At 48.6% G+C, this 25,955-nt stretch overlaps 1 protein-coding gene across 4 annotated transcripts in view; it reads left to right on the top strand.

Moving 5' to 3' along the window:
* Positions 1-1,078: 1,078 nt before the first annotated feature.
* The window catches only part of Cass4 (Cas scaffold protein family member 4), a 37,080-nt gene continuing 12,203 nt past the window's right edge, over positions 1,079-25,955 (top strand). For all 4 annotated transcript variants that reach the window (XM_021650095.2, XM_021650093.2, XM_021650092.2 and 1 more), the window contains exons 1-2: positions 1,079-1,282; positions 19,275-19,700. In XM_021650095.2, coding sequence (XP_021505770.1) covers positions 1,247-1,282; positions 19,275-19,700 — 462 coding nt within the window. In that variant the 5' untranslated portion in view covers positions 1,079-1,246. The remainder of the gene's footprint in view (positions 1,283-19,274; positions 19,701-25,955) is intronic.

Below are 25,955 nucleotides of genomic sequence, written 5' to 3'. Positions count from 1 at the left end.
ATATGCCTGGCACTCAGAAGTGAGGACTGGGGTGTGTAGGGTACCCAGGAAAGATGGTAAGAGTTCGTAAGGGAAGGCTGGGCATGGTAGCACATGTTTTGTTGTTGTTGTTTTTGTTGTTGTTGTTGTTTTCTAAACACGTTTCTCTGTGTAGCCTTGGCTGGCCTAGAACTCACTCTGTAAATCAGACTGGCATTAAACTCGCAGAAATCCCCCTGCCTCTGCCTCCAGAGTGCTGGGATTAAAGGTGTATGCTACCACTGCCGGGCTATGGCACAAACTGGGAGGCAAAAATAGGAGGGTCTTTGTGAATTCAAGGCCAGCCTGGTCTACAGAGCAAGTCCCAGGCCAGCTGGGAGGAGCTGCTTAGAAGATGGGACCATTACGATGAAATGAAATGAGGTGAAATGAAATGAAATGAGGTGAGGTTAAATGAAAGCCCCAGCTCTTTTTTGCCCTCTGTTGCAAGGTGCCTCCTCTCTGGGTATTGGGTGTGAGTTGGGGAAAGTTTTAAACTGTGTAGGTGCAGAAGGTGGTTGTTAACATCACAAAGATAGCCCAGTGCAGGGCTGGTCCCAGTGCTCTTCAAAGTGCCTGAAAAGAACTAACCACTGAGGATTAGAGTGAAGATGTTGGAAAAGCCTGAGTTCAGAGCAAGGACCCTGTCCTTAGAGGGACGCCAGAACACAGACTCTGTCTTCTAGGGCCATTTACTACTGTTATCCCAGCTGTCCCGCAGGCAGGGGCTGGGGCAGGAAGGAAGATGCTGACCACCAGCGGAAACCCAGCCACTTAGCCTCACCACGGAAATACCTTCGGCTGGCTGGTTGGGAATTTTTCCATAGTCTTTAAGGGACAAAAATTCTATGTGATACTACGCTGGGCTGCTCAAACTAGGAACTTCACCTTGTAAAGCAGAAGGGTGGGTTGTTTTTTTTTTCCTTCTTCTTCTTTTGTGGTTTCACACAGCAAATGAGTGTCAGCCTCCACTTACAGATGAAGTGAGACGTCAGACATGGAGGCGTGAGTGTGGCCTGGAGTTCTGGCCCCACCTCCTTTATCCCTCTCATTTGATTCTCATTGCTTGAAAGAATCTTCTTGACTTGTTTCCATGTGCTGGCAAACAGTTTCATAGAATCCAGCCTCTGGGAACCAGTGAGCAGCATGCAGTGACATTGTATCACTGAGCCTTGGAGCCAGACCTATCAGCTGGAGAGCTCAGAGGAGACTGCTCAGCCTCACCAGCATGAGAGGGACCAGCATCAGAGAGGGTGCACCCAAGGTGAGCGACTGCTGGCGCTGTGTGCATGAGAGGCACCAGCTGACTCAACTCTTTTGTATCTTTGGGTCTCTAATGAACGCAGAGGATAAATGTTAGTAGCAGGCGGGCAGGAGAAAGTTCTGCTCTTTATAAATTGTTGGCTTCAAGATGGTTGAAAATGATGGGGAGAAATCAGCTGGAGGCAGACAGCTCAAGCCCTCCCCTCAGCCCCTGTGTCTGCTCACCATGTAGAAAAACTTCTTATGCGAGATGTAGAACTCTGTCTCTGTCCACCCCATCTCTTCTCTCTCTCTCTCCTCTCTTTCTCTCTCTCTGCATCCCAAACATGCTTAGTGTGGCTCAGGGGTTCTAATTAGCTTGGAGACTCACTTTCCTTGAACAGAGAGGGCCTAGACCTTTGCCCTGCCCTTGTTAAGTCCAGTGAGGATGCCCATGGGTTGCCTTCTTATTCCCTTGGGTGCTGAGCACCGGAACTCTGGTACAAACTGCAAGTCTGGGTCAAGAACCAAAAGACATTCCTATGTTAGCATGGCACGCGGCTACCCCAAGATGGGTGCGGGGACTTGAGACATGACCCAGTGGGTGAAGTACTTGGGGACCTGCATGGGCATGGGGACCTGAATGCAGTACCCAGCACCTGTAAAAAGCCAGGCATGGAGGCATGCACCTGTAACCCCAGAGACGGCAAGATGGTGATAAGAAAGTCCCCAGGACTCTCTAGCTAGACAGGCGACCCCCAGCCTCAAGCACAAAAATAAAGTGTGTGGGTGATAGACAAGGCTGTCTCGACATCTACCTCTGGCTTTCACACATCCATACTGCACACACACACACACACACACACACACACACAAAGAGTGGGGAGGGTGGGGAGACCACAAGGAAAGTGAAGCTCACAGTTGATGTTTTTCTATTCTGTCTTACCATTTCAAAAATTTAATAGAGATGAAAGGAAGATGAAACAGTTTGCTCAGTGGGGAGCCTGCTTGCTGGAATTAAATATCACCTGTCATTGCGATAGTAACAAGTGTGGGTTGTGGGATCTAGGCTGGGTTCCTTGATGACTCCTTGTTTAGGCGGCAGATAAATATCTGAGCTGAGAATCTCACCCTACTGTTTACTCTGACAACTTTTTCAACACGCCAGGAAAATGAGTGGTTTGTCGAGGCCCAGCCAGTCTTTCGCCCAGTCAGTTCCCATGAGGCTCTCCCATTTACCACAGCTTCTGTTTGTGGATAAGGAGATACAATGGAGGCCGTTCACTATTGTTTTTCAGTTGTCTAAAAGTAAATAGCAAACACTGTCCTGGGCTGGGATGTAGCCCCGTTGGTAGAAAGCTTGTCTCACAGGCACAAAAGGTCCTGGTGTTGTCCCCAGCACTGGACATTGCACTGCCTGTAATTCCATCACTTGAAGACTTCCCATGGGGGTATGGGGGAGTTCAAGGTCACCCACAGCCATGGCCATCCCAGGTTTCAGAGACCCTGACTCAAAACACTTCATTCCTGTGCGTTTGAACCTTCACATTGATTTTTATGAGCCCATTTGAACTTCAGACCTTAGTCACGGTCTCCAAAAACACCCTTTTCCTCCTTTTGGACTGTACTTCATGGGTCTGATTGTCCAATCCAGACTTCATTCCAAGGTCACACATCATACTCTTTGCCGGGTCCTGTCATTAATCTAGAATAATCCACTTCCTATTTTTCTTTCATGACTTTGTCAGTTCTGTTTTATTTTTTTTCTGAGCTGTTGAGATGTTTTTTAAGATCTGAAACTTTGTTCTACTTACGCACCACTCGTCTGGCATGTTTTACATGTCAATGTACACTCTTAGGCTTCGTGCATGTGTGGCTAACTGACATTCTGGGGATCGATGAGATGAAGGTCTGATGGGTGAAGGTCCCGGTAACTAACTGTCACTGTCACTCCCTGTGTATGCACCAGACCCGGCACGGAGCACCCCATCAGCCCCCACTCCCTCTGTGTGTCACTCTACTTGCATGTCTTCTCTGTGTCCTCACGGCCTTACTCTCTTTAATACCAGATGGGCAATCAGAAGCCCTGCTAAATCAAACCAGGCAGACTACACCCAGCTCCCCGGCTCTCAGCACACTGTGGTCTCACTTTAGACAAGGGATCAGTAAACTGTGAAGAGCCAGCTAGTGCTGGGGAGAAGGGGTGTGGCCTGCACTCTCTAGAGAGGCTGAAGTGGGGGGGGGACCCGGGGGGGGAGGTGTTGCTGTAATTTCAAGGCCAGCCTGAGCCACATAGACCCTGCTTCAAGAAACAAACACAAAGCCAGATGTTGTTTCTTGCTTGGCAGGCCCCATGTGATGGCTGTTGCACGGTCTCCTGTTTTTATTACTCTTTTAGAAACATGTACTCATTCTTAACTCACAGATAGGTCATCCGTATTTGGAGCTGTAATGTCAGCTCAGTAAGGTGGCACCCAAGTGGAAACCCAGTCTTCCCCTCCTAGGCTAGAGGAGCCTCTAGCTATTTACTTCATTTCTTGGGTTTCTGTGAAGGTGTACATAAGCACATGTGTTTCTTTTCTCCTCTCTCTCTCTCTCTCTCTCTCTCACTCACTCACTAGTTAGCCCTATCTTGCTTCAAAATTAGAGATCTATCTGCCTCTAGAATGGTAGACCTAAAGGCATGTAGCATCACACTTTTCTCACACAAATGAGCAGGAGCAGTGAGTTAATTTCGGAGCTTGTTGCTGTTTATAATATAATCAACATATAATATACTCAACATGCGGTATCGTATAGTCAACGAAGTGCATTAGAGACCAGATCGCGTTGGTACAATTGATCTGACAATTGATTTGTTTTTTTAAAAATAATGTTTTATTTATTTTGTTTGTGAGTGCATGTCTGGAGGGTGGGGGGAATGCCGTGGCACGCATGTAATAAATAAAAGGACAATTTGCAGCAATCAGCTGTCTCCTTACACCAGGTGGGCGGGTCTCGGGGAATGAACTCTTAGTAGCAGGAGCCTTTATACACTGAGCCATCCCACCGGCCCTCGATTGCTTTCTACATAGAAGCATGGTGCTTGAGAGGGTTAGACAAGGGGGCAATTCTCTTCTTTTGGTGCATTTGACTTCAAAGCCCCTCACTATTCAAGGCCGATTACCCATTCAGACCCCAAGTTCACATTTGTCCCCTGGAGGTAAATGAGCTGTCTGCTGCTGCTGTGGCTGCGTCATTGTTCTATAAGACAAGGGGAATGCTCAGAATTAAATGTGATATTAGCAACAGGAAACCCCAGGGGCCTCAGCATGTACAGGTGCAGCAGAGAAAAGCCCATGTGCGCGGCCCTTTGGGATGGGTCTGTAGTCTCTTACTGGCTTACTGGCTCCATCTCCACTCAAGAAGTGCTAAAAATGGCTCAGCAGGTAGAAGGTGCTTGCCACCGAGCCTGGTGACCTGAGCTGGATCCCAGAACACACGATAAAGGGAGAGAACTGACTTCCTACTCATTATCCTCTGATCTCCACATGGGTGAAAAGTTATTTAAGGAAGTGCTAGAAACTTGTTCTAAAGGACAGAAGGAGCTGCCGTTATGCACTTGGGAGTCAGAGGCAGGAGGACCTTCTGTGTCTGAGGCGGGCATCCGCTGCAGAGAGAAAGCTGTTTCATAGGGGGTAGAAAAGGTGAATAAGTGATTTATTGGATGTGAGTTTTTATTTTGACTTCTTGGTGTTTTTAAAGTTGCCTTATTGTCTGGGTAGCATATGGCACAGCCTGTGATCCCAGAACTAGGGAGGGGGAGACAAGAGAATCAGGAGTTCAAAGGCAGTGTGAGCCACATGAGCTCCTATCTCCCCTTAAATGTTGAGAATTCCATTTCAGAGTTGACAGTCCGCCTCTCCTCTCCACTCTCAAGAAGCTCCTGGCAAAAGCTTAGAATGAAAACCATGTCTTCAGCACATTCAAGGCTGGTTTGTAGGTGATGTGGTGTGACAGACAGCATCAACATGCCAGCTGCTGGCTGGGATAAGGTATTTTCACAGGCTTTGTCTGTGGGGAGCAAGTTCAGGCTCCATCTGTCTTCCTTGAGGTTGTAAGCAGGGCATTCCACACCCAGTGTCAAAGGGAGCAAGTGGATCCACATTCCTGAAGCTGCAAAAGCCACAGGCCAGCTGAGTCCACTCCATCAGTTCTTCATCCTCAGTTCTTTCTTCTTTCCCTTCTCTTACCCTGCCTTCTCTCCCTGCATGTCACATGGGTCCTCCCATCAGGCCCCACCTAGAATCTAGAAGCCTCTTTGAACCTCTACCTAAATCTGCCCCCCTTTCCCATGACCCCACCTACTCCTATCATTCACTCTCACATCTTGTCTTCACACAGCAGGGCTGGACATTGTCTGGCCCTGCTTGGTTGGCATGTGTTTCTTTCTGGAAAGACATTCAGCGGGGGTAAGGGTGGAGGGGACAAGGACATGACACACACAGATGCTTGGCTTGCTTACAGTGCTAAGGGTGCCTCCAGCAGTGTGTGCATACAGTAGGCATTCAGTAAATGCCTCCTGGTCATGTGTGAACAGGTAGTTACAGGGAAACAGACACAGCCCTTGCAACACGGCCCTACCACAAAGACAGGAGCAGCACTTCCTGGTTCTAGTTGTCAGGTATCTGGGAACAGAGGTCACCCTGGACTCCCAGCTCTTTAGCCCCTCCTTATCACAGCCTCAACACCACTTGACCTGGATTCTTGAGAAGTGGCCCCTCCCCCTATGGTCATGTGACCATTTAGCTCTGAGTTGTTAAAGTCAAGGTCCCTCTGAGGTAACCTGCATCATCTCATAAGGTGAAATGGTCCAGGCACAGACCCAACAAGAAAGCACAATGTCATCCTTTAGCTTCTCACCCAACACTGAGGCTTTGGGCTATAGGAATGGATTGAGCAGTTGGATCAGGACAACAGACAGAATAAATGAACACAACTATTTTAGGTGGAGTGAGGTGACCTGGCAGGTGTGATGGACACAAAGAGCCACCGTGGAGATGCAGTGACAGAAGGAACATTGCAGGCAAAGGAATGGAAAGGCCCTAGTGTGGGGAGTCCTGCGAAAGGCCAGGTTCTCTGAGCAGAGGAAACAAACAAAGAGAGTATCCAGAAAGGAGGCCAGGAGTGTAGGTTGGTGGAGTAACAGCCTCATCTGCTGTGTCAGGCCTTCAAAATTGCAAAGAAAACTACTCATCTACTTGCAGCGGATGACTCCCTCTGACTGATGTTTGAAAACATTTCTTGGGTTGCTAGGCAACAGAAACTGAGTGAGATAGGACAGAATCCTAGTGATGAGCTAGAGAACTCAAGGCCAGGGGTTTCACTTCCATTCTGCATGAAACCTTTCTGTGACAGGAATTCGTTTTCTCTGAACTCTGGGGGACTGTGGCAAGCATGCAGAAGACAAGTGACCCTTCATTCATTCCGTACATCCACAGTGTGGCCTTTCATTCATTCTATACATGCCGAGCGCCTACTGAGTGGCAGGGACTATTCTAAATGCCACAGAGGAACGCATGTCTGCTCTTTCTCACTATGTATTTGTTTATTTGTTCGGGGACGGGGTCTTACTGTGTATTCCTGGCTGGCCTGGAACTCACTATGTAGGCCAAGCTGGGCTTGAAGCAGGAGATCCTCCAGCGTTGGCCTCCTGAGGGCTGGGATTAAAGGTGTGTACCACCAAACCAGCTCTTCCTCATTATTTCACAGCTAGTTAGTATCATTCCTCTGTAAAATCTACTGCACACTCTCACTATCTGTTCTCGTGTTTGATGAGCTTTATCCACTGGACATTTTATTTCCTATAAAGGACATTTTATTTCAAAAAGGGAAAAAATGTCACCGCTATCGTGGGGCTTGAAATGTGGGCCGGCTCTGCAGAGTTCAAAGGAGAATGACTGCAGGCCAAAGGAATAGGGAAGCGGCTATGGAAATGCAGTGCAGTCATTTTGAGCTGAAATGACTAAGGGAGGAAATGACAGAGGCCTAGAGGGGAAATCACTCGGAAAAGGAGGAAGGTGGAGGCTGCTAACAAAGCTGCCTTGGAGGAGGAGACAGCTCTCCAACGCGAGTTGCAAAAAAGGGGAACTGTAGTTTTTTTAGGAACCATTTCCAAATGTGTATTGTTCGTGAAACATTTACTCAGCCCAGAGCAGTAGAGTGGAAAGGTGAAGCTTAGGTTTGATCTCATGCCTGGACTGCAGCCTTGGCTCCAAGCCAGAGCTGTGAGAGCAAATTTTCTTCCATAGGAGCAGAGTGAACCCCAAAGCTGCTCTTGACACTCAGCATTTCTCTACGGGCTTACATGTGGCGGATGTAAACTATTACGTCCTCTACTTTTGCAAGAAAAAGAGAATGAGTCACTCCATGGCCTGCGAGACCTTTACTGTTGCCTCATTTCAATTCTAAATGTTAACGACTGCTATGCATCATCTCAACAGGTGTGAGGCTGAGGCAGAGGGATTGCCATCAGAACAAGCACAAGGTTGGGCTGTGCTTCAGTAGCAGGCCAGTCAGGGCTACCCAATAAGACCCCGCCTCAAACAACAACAAAATCCTGAGCTTAGACCGGGAGCCCAGAGTTACTGGTACTACACTGGTCAAATAAATAGAAGAGTGGGCAAGACCCAGCCCTGCTGAGAACCTAGTAGTCGGGCTTCAGGGAGGAAAATGTTTAATTTCTGATGGCTTTGGAATTCTGGTGGCTTTGGAATTTTTCTGCAGCCATAGCCTCTTCCTCAGAGAAGACATTGCCTTCCACGCTTGTAGAAGCCACTGTAAACGCATGGCTTTTCCGTTTGAGCCAGCAGGAAAAAGTGACGGCTAGGTGGGTCAGCACTCATTCCCACCATACAGATGTCGGTTTAAGTCTGGGTTTAGCCATCATCAGCGAGGGGCGTTTTTAAAGAAACCAGAAAAATAAGGGATCGTTCCTCCCCCCCCCCCCCAGGTTTTCCCTTTTCTCATCTATGCTCCCTCCTAGCCGTGCTCATCGGGTTTATTCCCTTCTCTGTCCCTGGTGCCTCTGGACAAGGCAGCTGCCATGGTTGCCTGCATCCAGATAGATTGCAGGAAACCCAGAGGAAGGACTGAGGGATCCGTGTGCCTGGCCCCTACCGTGGCTACTGGTTTTTGCCCAGAGAGACAGGGCAGAGCAGGTGCTGAAGAGCCCTGCCAGGCGTGTCTCCTCTGCAATGCTGTAGGGACCCTGCAGAGAGTGAGGGGTCTTGAGCAGTGATCCCCACTGGTGCTGCCTCATGAGGAAGCTGTGGGATGACTGCCTTGTGTCCAGAAAGGATCAAGATGAACATGAGTACCGCTCTAAGCTCTCCTGTCTCACGCCCTTTCCTGCACTGCAGATTGCCACAGGGCCTGTGCAAAGGGTCCTGGGGTAATTTCAGAAGGTTTCCTGAGCCTCCAGGAAGTAGGTGGTCAATGTTTTTAAAAGAATGATAGCTCAGGAAACGTGTTTGGAGACAAAAGTAGAGAGTCTGTATTTTATTTTAAAGTTACTTTCTGTGTGTCTGGGGAAGTGTGTTAATATCTGAAATCTCGGGCTGAAAAAAAAAAAAAGAGGATTGCAACAAGCTTGAGGCTAGCCTGGGCTACACAGCAAGTACTAGGTCAGCCTAAGCTACCTAACAAAAGCCTAAGGCAAAGACAAAGCAAAATGTGACATATTGCCCAGTTTTTTGAAAACTTGAATGTCACATTGCATAAAAAGCAATCAGGGAGGGCGGGTCCCAGTAGCACCAGCTCACTTTCTGCTCATTCTAGAGACAGGGGGGAAATTTCAGCTCAATCCAGAGAGCTGTTCCCCTTCAGCCTCCCGCTACTTTGCACCATTTCCAAAAAGCCCTCCAGGGACAGCAACTCCCTCCTGTGTCTACACCTAGGGTGCTTAAAAAAAAAAAAATCAGTCAGTTGTTACCTCATTTAAACATCCCAAATCCCCTTGCTGAGGGAATAAAGCTGGCTTGCCTCGAGAAACAACGGGAGATAGTACGGTTCCGAGGGAAAGGACCGGGCACTGAATAGGAAGCCTTCTTGCTATTTTAAGCGACTCTCTCTCGGTTCCCTATAACTCATGGAATTTTATTTTAGTGTGAATACAGCTGTGGAAAGATTCTCAAAAGAAAGTAACAGTTAAGGAGCGGCTTCCTGCTGGGCTGTGGTTCTGCAGGCCTTTAATCCCAGCACTCCTGGGAGACCGTGGCAGGAGGATTTCTGGCTTTGAAAAGTCCAGCCTGGTCTACAGAACTTGTTCTAAGACAGCCAGGGACACACAGAGAAACCCTGTCTCATAAAAACAAACAAACAAACAAACACAACATCAACAACAACAAAACAGCAAACAAACAAGGAAAGATAGAAGCGGCTTCATGCCAGGCCTGGTAGCACAGGCTTGTAACCCGGTTACTTGGGTGGTCGAGACAGAAGTATCACAAGTTCAAGACCAGCCTGAGCAACCAAAGGAGACTGTCTCAAAAAAAGAAAAAAAAAAAAAGTAGAAAGTGCAGCCCGGGGCACACTGGGTCCCAGGTTAAAGCCTGCAAGTAGAAAAATGAAGACAGAAAGAGGGAGAAAGTTTAGGGAAGAGGGGAGGAGCAAGCTTCTTTCTTATGCCAAAGGGCAATGGTGAGGCAGAAAAGGAGAGGCCAGTGAATGTGAATGGCAGGTGTAGGGGAGAGAGGCAGAAAGAGGGGGGCTGCTGGCCTGGCTCTGCCCTTGCAACTACAGACCTCACAGGATAACACCAAGGTCGAGGAAAGTGGGCACATGGCTTCCTTACAGTGTCACGATCACGAGTGTCACTTGTGTCCTGTGGCCACACTATGGCTAACGTGTCCCACTGAGGCAGGCCCTCCTGCCAGCTGAGCTACCTGCCCTGCTTGATCTTTGTGCACAGGACCCAGAGCCGGCTGCAGGGGGTGGGGCATCGAGGTGGGTGGCCAGCGGCCTCCTTGACTGCTTAGAGACCCGTCTATTCTTCCCAGGCTTGCCTGAGCTGGGAGTCTCTTCCAGCACAATTGAATATTAATACACCTGCAGGTATATTCTGCCGACCTTAGCAGATTGTGTTCGCCTGTCTTCTCCAGTGTGCCTTCACTGTGGGCCTGTTGGGAGCAGTCTCAAAATCCAGTAGTTCTTGGGGAGAGGGGGTGCTGAGGCAGCAGCTCAGTGGAAATGAGCTCGCCAGGCAGGGCAACCCGAGTTCAGATTCCCAGATCCACTAAAGAGCCAGCACATGTCTACAATCCTAGCCCAAGGCAGGTGAAGGCTGGGCAGAGATGGGAGGATCCTTAGAGCATGGTGGTTGGCCAGGCTAGCTGAGCCAGTGAGCCCCAGATTCCGTGAGAGACCCTGTCTCAAAAAAGTGAGGTGGAGCGCCTCCGGAGACACGGAGGTGGATCTCTGGCCTCCACACGCACGTGAGGATTTTCTCCCCCTTTCTGGTAAATTCCAGGCAAGTGAGGTTCGGTGACACACACACGGTCGTAGGAAGGATGTGGGACCGAGTGAGTCTCACAGGGTCTCTCTGCTACAGCTCCTCGGAGCACCTGACCCAACTGTCTCCTAGGTGTCACCTCACATCAGAAGTGACACCCCAACGAAGTGTCAGACAGACACTCTGCTTCTCCCTCAGGGCCCTCCTCCTCCTTCCCTTTTTTCAGAGTGTGGGTGAGAAGCTCGGAGGTGGTGAGGGGGTTTTTATTGTGCTCTCGGAAACTTTTCTTTCCCTTTCTTTTCTCCTAAACATAATGTAATTTTTTTTTTTAACGATGGAAAATAAGCATTCTCAGTCCAGCGGATAAGAAGACCCCTCTGCTCTGCTTTGCTTTCCTACACAAACCGTCCCCAAGTTTAGCTTCCGCGTAAGGATACATAGTGAACTCTGTTGGAGACCTCATCCAGGGAACTCCACATTTCCCACATGTCAAGTGACTGCCCACGCACATGGCATATGAATTCGCTTACATTTTTATTCAGTGGGTTTGTAGTTGGGGGGGTGCATCTGTACCATGGTTTGGGTGTAGAGAGTGAATGACAACTTTGTAGAGTGGGTTCTTTCCTTTATGTTGGTTTCAGGGCTCAAACTAACACCATCAGCCTTGCACAGGAAACAGCTTCACCCACGGAGCCATCTCACTGGCCAGAGCAGTCTTATCTTTTTATTTTATTATATTCATATATATATATATGTTTATATGTACATATATATACATATATATATATGAGCGCTTTGCTTATGTATGCACAGCACAAATTTGCCTGGTGCCCATGGAGGTTAAAGGAGAGTGTTGGATCCCCTGGAAATGGAGTTACAAATGTTTGTGAGCCACCGTGTGGGTACTGGGGATTGAACCTGGGTCTTCTGGAAGAGCAGCGATTACCCTTAACTGAAGAACCGTCACTCCAGCCCTTTGGTGTTTTGGCTTTTGTTGTTGTTGATGTTGTTGTTGTTTTAAGTGTAGTTTCTATGCAACCATCCTTTTGTGGGCCTCAGAAGGGAAGTGTGAGTTGTTCACCTTCCCTAAAAAGTAAGAATTCTTGAAAATAAGCCATGGAATCTGTGAGACAGAAGGCTGAAACGATCATGTTTCAAAACTGTAGCTCAAAAGAGGCCTGTGGTCATCCTGCTGCCTTGGCCCTTCCACACCGGGGGGATTGCCATTGTCCGGGGCACTCTCTCCTTTGCTGTCTCCTGCTATGATCTCACTATGTGTTAGATCCCTCCAGTGCCCCTGGTTTCAGTGGAAGCCGTCGCATGACTTCTCTGTCCCCAGCTTTAAAGTCTTTTATTTTAGAAGCAGAGGAGTCTGGAGACAGGGAAGTTTGTGAAAGATAAAACAAGCAGGAAGCAAGAGTGGACACTATCACGATGGCTGATCCCTGATTTGGAAAGAGGGAAGGAAGGAAGAAGAGAAGGGTCTAAAATAGCAGGACACTTAGGGACTTTGTGGGATCCTGACTTGGGCAAAGGAGCTCACAGCCAGTGGCTGACGGCCTTCACCTTCCAAGAGAAGCAGGGCAGGCCTTTAAACCAGCTGTGGGCTGGCTGTGCAGCATACTGCTTGCCTTGACCCTTTAGTGATGCTTTTCTTGTTATTTGCTGTTATTACTGTGTGCATGTACGTGTGATGTGTACAATGTTTGTATGTGCGTGTGAAGGTCAGAGGGCTTCTGTGAAGTCAGTACTCTCCTTCCACTTTTTTGTATGCTCTGGGGATCAAGCTCGGGTCAGCGTCACCAGCTGAGCCATCTCAACAGTCTGCTAGTTCACTTTTTTTTCTTTTCTCTGGCTTGGTCCTTTGACAAGCAAAGTGACTCTTCAAAGTCGGCCTGTGCGTGCCACAGTCCCCACCTCATCCATGCCCCTCAGCTGCTGCCCTCAAAGAACCACTTCCTGCCTAGACCCTACCTGCCCTCTCCATGTTTCAGTGTTGCTTCAGTGCTGGGGTGCAACCCGGGGCCTTGCAGGTGCCAGGCAGCTCCTACCAGAGAGGCACACTCCCAGACCATGGCCATTCTTAAACCAGCTCGTTGTAGATTTGAACTCATTTAGCAAGTTAGACTCAAGCCGAGGGGGCAGACTGTGGAGATGGGACAGTGAAAGCCTCCAGGGTGACAGGATCTGAACCCCGATGCACTGTCTCTGCTAGGTGGCCTCGGGCACAGAGTCCTCCAAGCTCCGCTGGTGTTAAGTGCCTCAGAACTCTCGTAACGAGGGCCCCCTTCCCCAGGTCTGACACTTGACTTTCTGCAGCTTTGTATCTTCCATAAACTGGAAAAATGAAAATCAAAAGCACGGCAGGTGGACAGGCAGGCTTCCGTCATGCAGGGACTGTGCCCACCCAGCCTGCAGAAGAGGTTCAGGCTCCGACACAGGGAAAATGAAGGTGCCAGGACGGAGCTGTGGCTGCAGCTGGTCCTGCTTAGAGCCAGGACAGGACACTACCCCGTTTCCTCCGGCTTCTGCTGAAAGTAGGATGGTGTGGGCCTGTCAGCTCTTCCGGCACCAGCCTCCTGCCCCTGGTTGTTATCTTCCCTGCCTTCTGTGAGGCCCTCTGCCAGTGGATCCAGCACTGCCCCAGCTTTTCACTGCAGCCATGGGAAAGCAGACTCAACCCATTTTTTTGGGAGGGGGGGACGCATCATTAGCCTGTTTGCCTCGAACTTCTTACAGTTCACTTTCCCCCTCACCACAGAATATAAATAGTAGCCACGGCAGAAATCAAAGTCCTGGTGACTGTGTGTGGCCACCCAGCTGCTTGTTCTCCACTTCTTCTAACTCCTCCACTCACCCACCCTCACACCCTTGCCTGGGGCTTCCCACACTTCTCTTCCTCTACTGACAGGCCCTCTCAACACTCTCTCTGACTAAGTCCTCACCCCCCCATACCCAGCGTCCCAGGAGACTTTCCCTAAACCCTGTCCTACCACAACTTCCCCACAGAAGGCATGGCTTCTTAAAATTCCCCATATTTTCTTTTCCATCATGCTCAAGAAGCCTCTTGCCTATGTCTGTGGATGAGACGTTTAGTTCTGTGCAGTCTGAATACAAACCAGCCTTATCCATAAGAAGGTACATTACAAAGAAACTGTCATGCTTACCATGGTGTCTTCAGAGAGCCCCTGGCAGGGGTACATTCATATTTGTATATGTTCTGATGGGTAACTGGATGGATGGATGGATGGATGGATGGATGGATGGACGGACAGATGGATGGACCGACAGATGTCTCCAACTGTGGTGCAGATCAGCCTCCTCCTCCAGCTGAATTGGGTTTGCACACTGATTCTTGTGGGTGCACAGGGTCTCCCCTGCAATGAAGTCACCCCTGTTCTTTGTCTTCATGGCCCTAAGCTCCTCCTGCTTTTGCTTTCCAAATGCCTGTTCCTCTCTTTTCGTTTTTCTGACTATTTCATGGAGTTGAGTGTGTGCAAAGGTGGCCATGGAGACTTCTATCTGAGGGTGAGGTCAGACGAAGGGTGGGGAAGAAGCCTGCCAGCAAAGGAAGAGACACGTGTGAGGTTCCAGGGAGGGCTTGAGGATGTGTGAACATGGGAGTTAGAGGAACTGAAAAGTGACCAGTTGTCTGGGTGGCCATACAGTTCGCCCACACTAGGCATGGTGACACACATCTGTAGCCCCAGAATTTAGGAGGTAGACACAGGAGGATCAGAAGTTCAGCTATTTAGGGAATCTAGACCAGTGTGGGCCATATAAGATCCTGTCTCAAAACTGTAGGGACCTCTAGAGATGACTTCGAGGTTAAGAGCACTGACTCTTCTCCAGGAGGACCAGCGTTTAATTCCCAGAACCCACATAGTGGCTCATAACTGTCTGTAACTCCAGTTCCAGGAAGATATGATGTCCTCCTCTGGTTTCCTAGGGTACCAGGCATGCACACGGTGCACGGATCTATGTGTAGGTAAAAACACCCATATACATAAAATAAAAACAAAAATGAGAGTAAAGAATAAACCAAGGATTATCTAAAACAAGCAATCAAAACAAACAAACAAAAAAAACCAAAAAACATAAAACTCAATCTAGCAAGAAAGGAACAGACATGGTATTTGTGTACATATATATATTATTATATATTATAATAAATATATGTAATAAAAAAACACCTTTGGGCTAGTCAGAAGACTCAATAGGTAAAAGGTGTTAAGGGGACCTGCTGCCAACCTCTTGACCTGAGTTCTATCTGGAGAACACACTGTAGAAAGAACTAACTCGAGAAAATTGTCCTCTGATCTCCACATGCGTGCTCTGGCGCACATGCAACCACACACACATGCACATACATGCACACAAAGCAAAACATGTCTATGTTTTAAAGTAAGAACACGTCTCCTTTTGTGCATGAAATCTAGCTGCCTGTGTGCCCGTAAGAAGCAGAGATAAATGTGTGCCCTGCACTGTCATTTAAATGTCCCTGCCAATGTTTCCAAATTAACACGCTATTAAAGAACAGCTTGTGAGCCACCCTCAGTGACCGCTGGACAGCTGTCAGGTTCTGTAGCTGTGACTGTTGACTGCTTCCATATGCTGTTTCCAAAGAACTGAGCATGATGGTGTCAGGAGCCTGGGTGTACAGAGATGACTTACTGCTGCCATCACACCAGGGGCGGCTGTGGTGTCTCCTCTCCCTGCAAGACAACTGGCCATGACTTGCCCCACTGGGTTCTTCCCGAGGGCCTTTGTGTGGGATCAACCCTGCATCTAGGGAGGCAGCCTTTGCAGAGGTGACCCTTCAGTTGAACACCAGTCATGCAAATTGGTGGGGAAAGAGTGTTCTGGGTGTATGGAACGGTGAGGGAAAGGTTCCAAGCTTTCAAGAAACAGTATTGTTGGAAGAGCATCAATGAGGGCAGGAGCGGTATGCCTGAGGGCTGACCATGGGGGCCTCAGAGCCACCCACAGAGCTAAGCTGGTATCCTAGGTGCACTTGTGAGCAATTCGAGTTTTTGGACAGGCTTAGGTGTATGTGTGTGTGTGTGTGTGTGTGTGTGTGTGTGTGTAATATTATTTCCCCTGCAGACTAAGAAGGGATTTGTGAGGAGTGGGTCAAAATAGATGGAAAGAGATCCATAAAGCCAGTGATTAGATCTCCCTGCTCCCCATCTCTTGACCTGTACAATGGAGACAAGACAGCCCTTGGGGGTTTGTGATATAAAATGTCTGAGCACCCAACTAAAATAGCATCTCATTCCACATAATTCAGCCTGTTCCAAGAATTCCCACCTGGGCTTCATTGCTCTTCTGGCACTGTTATTGCTGGCTGCTCATTTTGACCTTTTGAGACAAGGCCAGGACTCCCTTAACCTCCTAGTTTGCCTGCTTCCCCCTCCCAAGGCTGGAATTGGTTACAGGCATGGCCACCTTGCCCACTGTTTTATTCTTCTTGTGTAACAAACTTTCATTATCTCTGTTATTAAAATTTGGTGACCTAGCAGGAGATTTTTGTTATGTTTGTTGCTTACCTAGCACGCCTGAAGCTCTGGGTTTCATCTCCAGCACTGCAATTAATTATAATAATTGATTGCTCGAAGTATTCAAAGGCACTGTGCACTATTTATAAAGGGACACGTGCTGTGACAGAGTTAGAGATTACTTTGCTTTTGAAGATGTGGCCAGGCAGCAAACAGTCATTTGGAGGAAACCATATCTCAGGAAGGAGGCAGCTGCTAGGGATCCAGCACAGCTGTGGGTTCCTGCTTGGACGAGCCTAAGGACCCATTGTTCTCTGTAAACACCCCTGCCTCCCCGAGTGTCCAGACCCGGAAGAAGCCACTGCTGTCTGGACAGTGTGGCTCAGCTGCTTTCAACAGCTGCTCCCCGGCTGCATGGTTCACTGTGGCAGGCCTCCCTTCAAAAACGCTCTAAACAGATTTCACAAGAATGTGAAAGCTGGCTTTTGCTTTTTATTGTCCCAAAATAGTTAACTTATAATTTTCTGTCCTCTCTCTTTCTCTCTCTCTCTTCCTCCATTGAGACAGGGTCTTACTTCATAGCCCATGTCTGAAACTTACAATATAGCCCAAGGTGGCTTCAAACTAACAGTAATCCTTCTGCCTCAGCCCCCTGAGTAATAGGATTACTAATAAGTAGCTTTCAGTGAGGTAAAATTGTGAATCTCAAGCGGATATAAAGTAAGTTGCCAGGTACGGTGGCTCGCTCAGACACACTATCCCTGCACTCGGGGATGGAGACAGGAGGATGGGATGTTTAAGGTCAGCCTGGACTGCAGAGAAGCAATGTTTAAAAAAGCAAACAGAAACTCTAGAAAGTATCTTGTTGATTCACTAAGTCTGAACCTTTGGACAACACACCAGGAGAGTCTATAATCCTACCATTTAGCACATCAACCCAGCTGGTTCCTGTAGGCCTCCCTGTGAAACCATGATGTCACATTCCAGAGTGGTGTCCCTGCATCTTCTGGTCCCCTCTGAGAGTGAGCATTCTTTCTAAATATTGCTTAAAGTTTCAGCACGGTATCACAGAAAGGCCCCTCATCTCCCACTTTAGACACAACTAGGTGCCCTGCTCTGGCTTTTTTCCTCCTAAAAACTCATCAGTCCCTACAGCATGTGGCTCTGCCCTGTCCATCATGAAACCAACAGATAGCTAATGTGGACCCTGAGAACACATTAGCTGAGAGGGAGGAGGGTTGTTGTCCTCTGTTACATATGAACGTGGACACGGGAAGATCCTAAACGGGCTGGAAGAACCAGTTTGGTTTGCAGAATGGCATCAGTGATTTTTTTTTTCAAGAAGTAGCACTCAAGAAGAGTTTAGAAGGCTGTGTGGTATTTCAGCAGATATAAAATAAGTTGCCAGCCAGGTAAAAGGCTGCTTGAATGTCCGGGGGTAGAGGGAAGAGCATATGGACAGGACTTCAGTCCTCAGAGTGATCATGGAAGGCTGGTGAGGAAGTAGGGGAGATAGAAAATTCACAAAGGGCTTGGAAGGTTCTGGACCTTAAGGATACCTAGGGACTGAAGGATAGTTAAGGGGAGTGACACAATCGAAATTGGTGTTTCTAAAAACTCAAGCGCAGGGGTCAGTGGCCTATGGCAGCAGCATTTGGTAAACATTTGCCGAACTTGACGGAAGATGTGTTAACGCATGAGGAAGGCAGTCAGAGTCCAGGAGTACTAAGCCAGTTCTCTGCTTTACAACTTAATGTTGGAAAGTCCCTGGGTTTGTGGTTTACCGTGGGGGACAAGGGAAATCTCTGCAGGCGTGCTATGACTCCACAAGGCTCATCACCTGTCTGGGAGAATGAAATTTGAGGTAGGGTAAGCAGGGAGGTTAGCCACTCCCCTAGATGAAGAGAAACCACCCACTCACAGGGCAGCTTAGAGAGTCTGAGCATTTCCAAGAATAGGTAGGGAGCGCTTCAAAGGGCTGCGGAGACAACGAAGAGAGCTTGCTGCTCTTCCAGAGCGTCTGAGTTTGGTTTCTAGCACCCATATTAGAGGCTTACACTTGTCCGCTGCCTCTTTGATCACCCTCAAGCACTTCAAACAACATCCCCATACACACACGAGAAAATTTTTTGTAAAGCATTTCAAGTGTTGTTGGCAAAGAGTGTTAAACAAGCATGTCCCAGACATTAAAAAAAAAAAAAAAAAAGAGTCCTAGGCAGGCTTTCCCAGGTGGAGAGTGATCAAAACCTTGCCACAGTGCGGCCATCTTTGTCACTGTGTGCCAACCACAGGTGAGCAAGCACTCTGCACCGAGCTACATCCCTAGCTGTTTACTGTTTTTTGAGACAGGGCTCACTAGGTTGGCCAGGCAGGTCTTGAACTCTCAATCCTCCTGCCTCGGCTTGCCAAGTTCTGGAACTGCAGGTGTGAGCCACCAGCTAACCAGCATCCCTCAAGCTTCTCCTCTATGCCTGGGCCTGAGGCTGATGCTGGGAACAGAGTAATGGAGTAAAAAAAAAAAAAAAAAAAAAGATCTATTTATCCCATATATGTGTATAGATACATATGCATGCAAAACCATTTAATTCTAGTAATAAACCCATTCATAGGAATTACTATTATTCTCATTTTATCCATAAGGAAACTGAGGTTCAGACAGGGTAAGTATTGTGCTCAAGGGCGCACAGCTAAGAATTTCAAGCCAAAGGTGGTATACATGGGGCTTTGACACAGCTGTGTGTCATCACGCAGCTGGAACACACGTAATTACAAGGGTCATAGCCTTCACAGATTTTTAAAAGGGCTTATTAGGGCTACTTACTTTGCATTTGGAGGTGTAGGCACTGCCTCCCAGAGGATATGGCATCACCAGAACCCTGGAGGATAGGAAGGATAAATCAGGTAAAGGGCAGATCCAGAGCCTCCAAGGGAGGGGCATGAAGGAAGCTTAGGGGCTTGTGCTGCAGTTTCTTGGTGGCCTGGTGCAGCCACGGGCAACGGCTGTAACAGCACATTCTCTCCTCCAGACCCTGTTGGCCAGGGCGCTTTATGACAACCACCCTGATTGCTCCGACGAGCTGGCTTTCTCCAGAGGGGACATCCTGACCATTGTGGATCAAAATGTGCCAGAAAGCGAGGGCTGGTGGAAGTGTCTGCTTCATGGGAGACAAGGCCTGGCTCCCGCCAACCGCCTCCAAGTCCTCAAAGAGATCCCTGAAGACAGACCCTGTCCTCTGCTCCTGAGAGGCCTGGACACAGATCTCACCAGCTCAGAGGGGTCTTACCCCGTGCCCAACTTGTCCTGCCCCCAGCCCCCGGGTCCTGTGTATGAGCCGATGAAGAGTTGGGTGGAGGGCCTGCCACAGCCGGCTACTGCCCAACTCTATGAATTGCCTGACTCACCTTCCAGTGCCAGGATCATCTGTGAAAAGACTCCGAGCTTCCCCAAACAGGTGAGTGTGTCTCCAGATGAAAGCATGGGTAAAGGGAATACACAGGGGCTTCAAGACACCCCAGTCATTGCCATTTATCAGACCAAATGTACACAACAGGACCCCGGAGCCCTACTGACTAAGGCCTTGCCCCATTTCAGTCACACTCCCAGCAGCCTTGTGACTGCCCTGCTCACCAAGACTGACCAGCCCCATGGAGGGGTGTGCAGGAGTGTGTTGGCTGTTCACAGGAGCCCAAATCACGGAGAGCATTAGAGACAAGAGAGACAAATGATGGGTTAATTCACACAAGACCTGCATCGGCCTTCACCCAGGCGACTGACCTGTAGACTTGCTGCAGAAACATAAAGAGGACAGATAGAGATCAGAGAGGCTGGGGAGTCGCCACGTTGGCGCAAGGGAAAACCCACAAGTCTCCCAAGTGTTTGTGTGGGAGAGTGTTGGTTACAGACATTTTGAAAGGTGTTGTCCCCCCCTCCTTTACTTATTCACTGGGGAGCAGAGCATGCCTGGGCCGCTGCACACATGTGCAAATCAGACGGCAGGTTCAGGAGCTGGTTCTCTTCTTCCTTCCACATGCAGGTCCCAGGAACAAGGTTGGTGGCAAGTGCCTTTATCTGCTGATCTATCCCTACCACACATCCAAAACCCACCCCAGAAAACCGTCTTTTGTTTCTGTCATCTCAGGGCAAACCACTACACAGGGATAAGAAATGGGGTGTTTCTATGTGGTTGGCCTAAAAAGCAAGACAGAATCTTTTAACCAAAGACTAGGGGAAAAAAAAAAACATCAAAACTCTCTCGGTGTTTGTGTGTGTGTGTGTGTGTGTGTGTTCTTGTATGCAGGTAAATGTGTGAGCTGGAAGACTAGAACCCACACAGGGTAATTCTCCTCAGGAAGTAGAATTGAGTAAGGAGAAAATTAAACAAGGTAGCGAGCAGGGACTCTTATTTTATTCTGCCCCATGACCCCAGAATCTTGCATGAGGCAGGACCTCGATAAATATTTCAGGAATAAACAGACCAGGAAGCTGAAGGATGTCTCGTGGAACTCGTGTGACACCTGTCTATTTTATAAGCAGAAAAAAGGAGGGGCTTCGTCTACCTGCAGTCACAACTTTGGGGCCTCAAGTAAGGCAAGGAATTGAAAGGACAAAGGAGAACAGTGATTTGGTATTTGCCCCACAACCCTGGCCTTCCTGGGGCTTTAAAACGTACAGTACAAGCAGCCTGGAGCAGAAGCTCAGTTGGTGGAGTGCTTACCCAACATGCTTGAAGCCCTGGGCTCCATCCCAGTCACTGCATAAACCAGGCCTGCTGGAGCAGACACGTAATCCGAGCACTCAGAAGATGGAGGCAGGAAGACAGGGAGTTCAGGGCCAGCCTCCGTTATATAGTGAGTTTAAGGCCAGCTTTTGCTACATGAAGTCCTGTTTCACAAACAGACAAACAAACCAAGACCCCACTGGCCTCAGTGTTCAATGACCATAGACATCTTGTAACATCTGACATCTGGCATTCCACTCAAATGGCCATGCAGCCAACAGATGTCTTAGTGGCTGACTCAAGTGGGGCTTTAAGACTAGGTCAAGCGGGGCTGTGACACGGCTTATCTACCAAAGGAAGCCTGACAACCTGAGTTTGATGCCCAGAGCTCACATCATGATGGGAGAAGGTAGGCTCCACAAGCTGTCCTCTAACCTCCACAAGTGCACTGTGGCACCCATGTGTGCACTTACTACAGAGAAATTAAAATGTGGAAAAGATGTCATGCCAGCCCATTTTCATCTGAATTTTCTTCCAAAACTACTAACAGGGATGGGAAGGATGAAAGGTCTGTTTTACTATCAGGAGGAAGGCAGACGTGATGCCCACCGGTCCTTGGGCATCACTGGCCCACTGGTCTTCCCCAAGTGCCCAGCATAGGGCCAAGCTCCCCTGCTTAATGACAGAGTGATTCGGCCCAAGCTGCCTTGTGACACACAGGCTCCACTGTCCACTGACAGGAGGTGAGGGAAACGAAGTTCGCCATTGCAGCTTAAATCAGGAGGACAGGTGCTGTGTGAGCAGTGAGGCCTGCCTTGCTGAAGCCTGTCAGAGAATGCATCCTTCCGGTGGAGGGGGGAAACCTGTGGTGAACAAGAGAAACCGCAGTGACTGAAGGGGAACTGACCCTGAGTAGGTTCTCCAGGGACCACAGAAAATACGTGGGGAATGTCCCTGCCTTTTCTCCTTTAGGTTCCCTCTTTGTCTGTCCTAATTATATTCTGGTGTCCTCCTCCTGTTCTTCCTCTCCTTCTCCTCTCTTCTCTTCCTCCTCTTTTCTCTCCTCTTCCTCCTCCTCCTTTCTCTCTTCTTCTTCCTCCTCCTCTTTGTCTCTCCCCTTCTACCACCGCCTCCTCCTCCTCCTCTCTCTCTCTCCTCTTCCTCCTCCTCCTTTCTCTCTTCTTCTTCCTCCTCCTTTCTCTCTCCTTTTCTACCACTGCCTCCTCCTCCTCTCTCTCTCTCTTCTCTTTCTCCTCCTCCTTTCTCTCTTCTTCTTCCTCCTCCTCTTTCTCTCTCTTCTTCTACCACTGCCTCCTCCTCCTCCTCTTCCTCCTCCTCTCTCTTCTTCTTTCATTTAAAGGGCTGGTGTCCTGGCCCCCTTGACTTCAGAGGCAGCTATTAGCATTAGGAACTACTAGCACTAGAAACTACCAACATTAGAAACTCTCCAGCCCCCTCTGTCCCTTTCTTCGTGTGTCAGGAGAGCATTAGACTGGTGACACCTAAAGAGCCCCTAGCTGTACCACTTAGGACATTCTAAGTAATTTCCTCTACCCCAAAAAGCAAGAGCCAGAAGGACAGTCAGCAATTGGCTGTGAACGTGCTGGCTCTCATGAAGGCAGCATGGATGTCTCCCCTGATCAGGCATTCACCACTTATCCCTGAGCTTGAGGCGGCCCAGAGAATGTGTTCCAGTCAGGAGCAGGTGTAGGCAGAATTAGGCAAGTCCAAACCAAGTCCAAACCCAGCCCCTTTGCACTGTTCCCGCTGCAGTTTGCAGGTTCAAGCCACAGCTGAAGCAAGTCAATTCATGGGTTCCTTTTTATATATAATTTTATTTTATATGCATTAGTGGGAAAGTGATGGATCCCTTGGAATTGGCTTTACAGACAGTTGTGAGCTGCCATGTAGGTGCTGGGAATTGAACCCAGGTCCTTTGGAAGAGCAGATCGTGCTCTTAACCACTGAGCCATCACTCCAGCCCCATAGGCTCCAGTCTCCCAAGATTCAGGTTGGCCCAGCCTTAAAAACCAAGATGGCTGGAACTGTCTGTTTTTCTCACATTGTCCTGAGAGTTCCATGTATGTGTCAGAATCAGGTGTGTCTATCCAGGAAAGGCCTCTGGGGGCCTTTGGATTAGAATAGCTCCCCACATCCTATTGATAATGATTCCCAGGAGGCCAAACTGGGCATCCTGGTGAGCCCAATGTGAACCCAGGGCAGTCTGTGTCCATCTGTCTGACTTACTTGAAAGACAGACTTTTATTCTAAGCGGCTCAGCTCTCTGTGTGGCCTTCTTTACGTGACCCTGGCTGAAGCTACTCTTCTACATTTTTTTTAAGCCTATATCTTCAGTTATCTAGGAGAGGTTTGTTTTTTTTTTTTTTTAATTACAGTTTATGTTTATGGAGGTCAGAGGACAACTTGTGGAAGTTGGTCCTCTTGTTTCACCCAGTGAGTCCTAGGAATTGAACTCAGGTCATCAACCTTGGCAGCAAGCACCTTTGCCCAGTGAGCCATCTGGCCCTGGAGCTGTCCTCTCTGTTAAATTTTGGTCCGTTTGCCACCTTCAGGCCCTGGCGGCATAGCTCAGCTGCAGGAACAAAACAAAACAAAAGCCAGAAAGACAAAACCAACGCAGCTCCCTGAGGCCCATGCTTTCCTCCTGTAGCTTCTTCCCCAGGAAAACCACTCTTCTGACCTTTTGTTTTACTTTCTATTCCAACTTCCCTCATTTAACATGAAAACCCGACTTAAAACACATGCAAAACCACACACAGAACATATTTCCTTTCTGAGAAGGGACAGTCTGGTATTTCAAGTGTAAAGGGATGGATTTCTTGCTGATACTCACTTGGAATTACTTCCTTCTGCCTCTGTAAGGCTTTGGAAACCACAGCTCTCAGGACTGTTCCTTAAGTGATTGCTATCTGGAACTTAACGTTTTCCCAAGAAACAGGGCATTTTTGAAGTGGCACACACAGGAAAGTCCCTGGGTGAACTGTAGGTGCTCCCACAGTCACATGTAACCCACAAAATTATCTATTTGCATAAAATGGGCCTGAAGTCCTGAGGGGGCTGGGCAAGAAAGAGCTTGGAAAAGATCTACAGAGGGAGGGGCAGGGGAAAACTGGGTGGAGATTTAATTCAAAATGCAATCAAACCTTTGATGAGTTTGGTCCTGGGGCCAATCATCCTAGGACCACCAGGGACAAAGCCAGAGTTTGGTTTTTCTGATATGTACATACATGTGTGTTTGTATGTGTGTGCATTTGTGTGTACTGCTGTATACACACATGTGTATGTGGAGATGAGAATGTGTGCCTATTCAAGGAGAGGTCAGAGGTCATCCTCAAGTTGTCCGCCTTGTTTTGATTTGCCATCTTAAGGAGACATTTAAGCAGGAACGTGCCATTCACCCAGCACTGAGGAGGTAGATGCAGGTGGATCAGAGAGCATTCAGCCTGGTCTTCACAGCAAGTTCAGGCCAGGGGTGGGCTAGAATGAGAGCCTGTCTCAAGAACAAACAGACAAGCAAACAAAAACCCTCCCCTAGGCTTATTTGGGGCACATGCTTGCCAGAGCACACATGTGGAGGTCAGAGTTCAATCCAATAGAGTCCGTGTTCTCCTTCCACTATCTGAGTCCTGGGGATTGAGCTCAAATCACCAAGCTTGATGGTGAGTGCCTTTACCCAATGAGTGAGCCATCTCACCAGCCCTACCTTGTTGGGTTTTTGTTTTGTTTTGTTTTGTTTTTGTTTTTGTTTTTTGAGACAAGGTCTCTCCCTTGCTTGGAACTTGCCCAGTTTGCTGTTTTGTTTTTGTTTTTGTTTTTTGAGACAAGGTCTCTCCCTTGCTTGGAACTTGCCCAGCGTGCTAAGCTGGATGGCCAAGGATCCCCACCTCCTCAGTGCTAGGGTTACAAGTGGGGGCAACCATGCCCACCAATGTTTGTTTGTTTGAGACAGGGTTTCTCTATGTAGCCCGAGTTATTTCATGAACTCTCTCTGTAGACCAGGCTGGCCTAGAACTCACAGAGATCCACCTGCCTCTGCCTCCCAAGTGCTGGATTTAAAGGTGTCTGCCACCATTTCCCAGCACGCCCAGCTATTTTTGCATAGGTTCTGGGGATTGAACTCGGGACTTCGTGTTTGCAAGGCAAGTACCTTACTGACCGAGCCATCTCTGAAGTCAGAGTTTGGAAGATTGCTGAACCCAGGGTGCTGGAGGCATCTCACAGGCAGTTGCAGACTTGTATAACATGAGGGAAAGGTGGATTTAGGTGAACCACCACAGACCTGTGTTGTGTATCCCAAGGAGTCAGCACAAGCTCAAGCTGCGAGGTCTATTCCTTGACACCACAAAGCAGAGACAGGTGAAATGTAGGGCTAGACCCTATTTCCAGGCTTGTGAGAAGTCTGCTCCTCCGTGTTGGTGACTTGGGTTTCCAGGTAAGAGTAGGTGTTTCCTTTTTAGGACAGTACTTAAGAAAGTCCTGCTCCTGGGAACCAAGTCCCTCATGAATTAGAAAGCAGTTGCCATACAGAGAAAGGGGTTGGTTTGACCCTGGACAGCTGCAGTGTGTACACGGAGAGACAAATGTTGTGTGGCTTCATAGCAGCTTTATCCAGCAGCAGAGGGACGGCCAGGAGAGTGTTTGTGTGGAACACTGTCCTGAACTGTGTGCCTTCATTCACCAAATCATCCCAAGGCTGGGACCTAGGGACAGTGATAAATAAAGGAACCCTCGCCTGATCCTCAGAAGCTTCTCCTCAGCCTTGATTGTACCCCCCACCCCATCTCCTCTCTTACCTTACTCCTCAGCCTGTGGCCTTGGTTGGACAAGTCCTACTGACTTTTCCCTTTGTCCTGGCACCCAGTATCCCTTAGCCTATTAAAACAAAACAGTCCAGGGCAGGAACTGGTAGAGTGCCTCCAGTCATGAGACAAGCTCCCAGGGCTCCCTCTGCACTCATTTCACCAGGCA

This window comes from Meriones unguiculatus, chromosome 4, assembly GCF_030254825.1.
Source record: "Meriones unguiculatus strain TT.TT164.6M chromosome 4, Bangor_MerUng_6.1, whole genome shotgun sequence".
Lineage (NCBI taxonomy): Eukaryota > Metazoa > Chordata > Mammalia > Rodentia > Muridae > Meriones > Meriones unguiculatus.
This window is presented reverse-complemented; position numbering and strand designations above follow the sequence as displayed.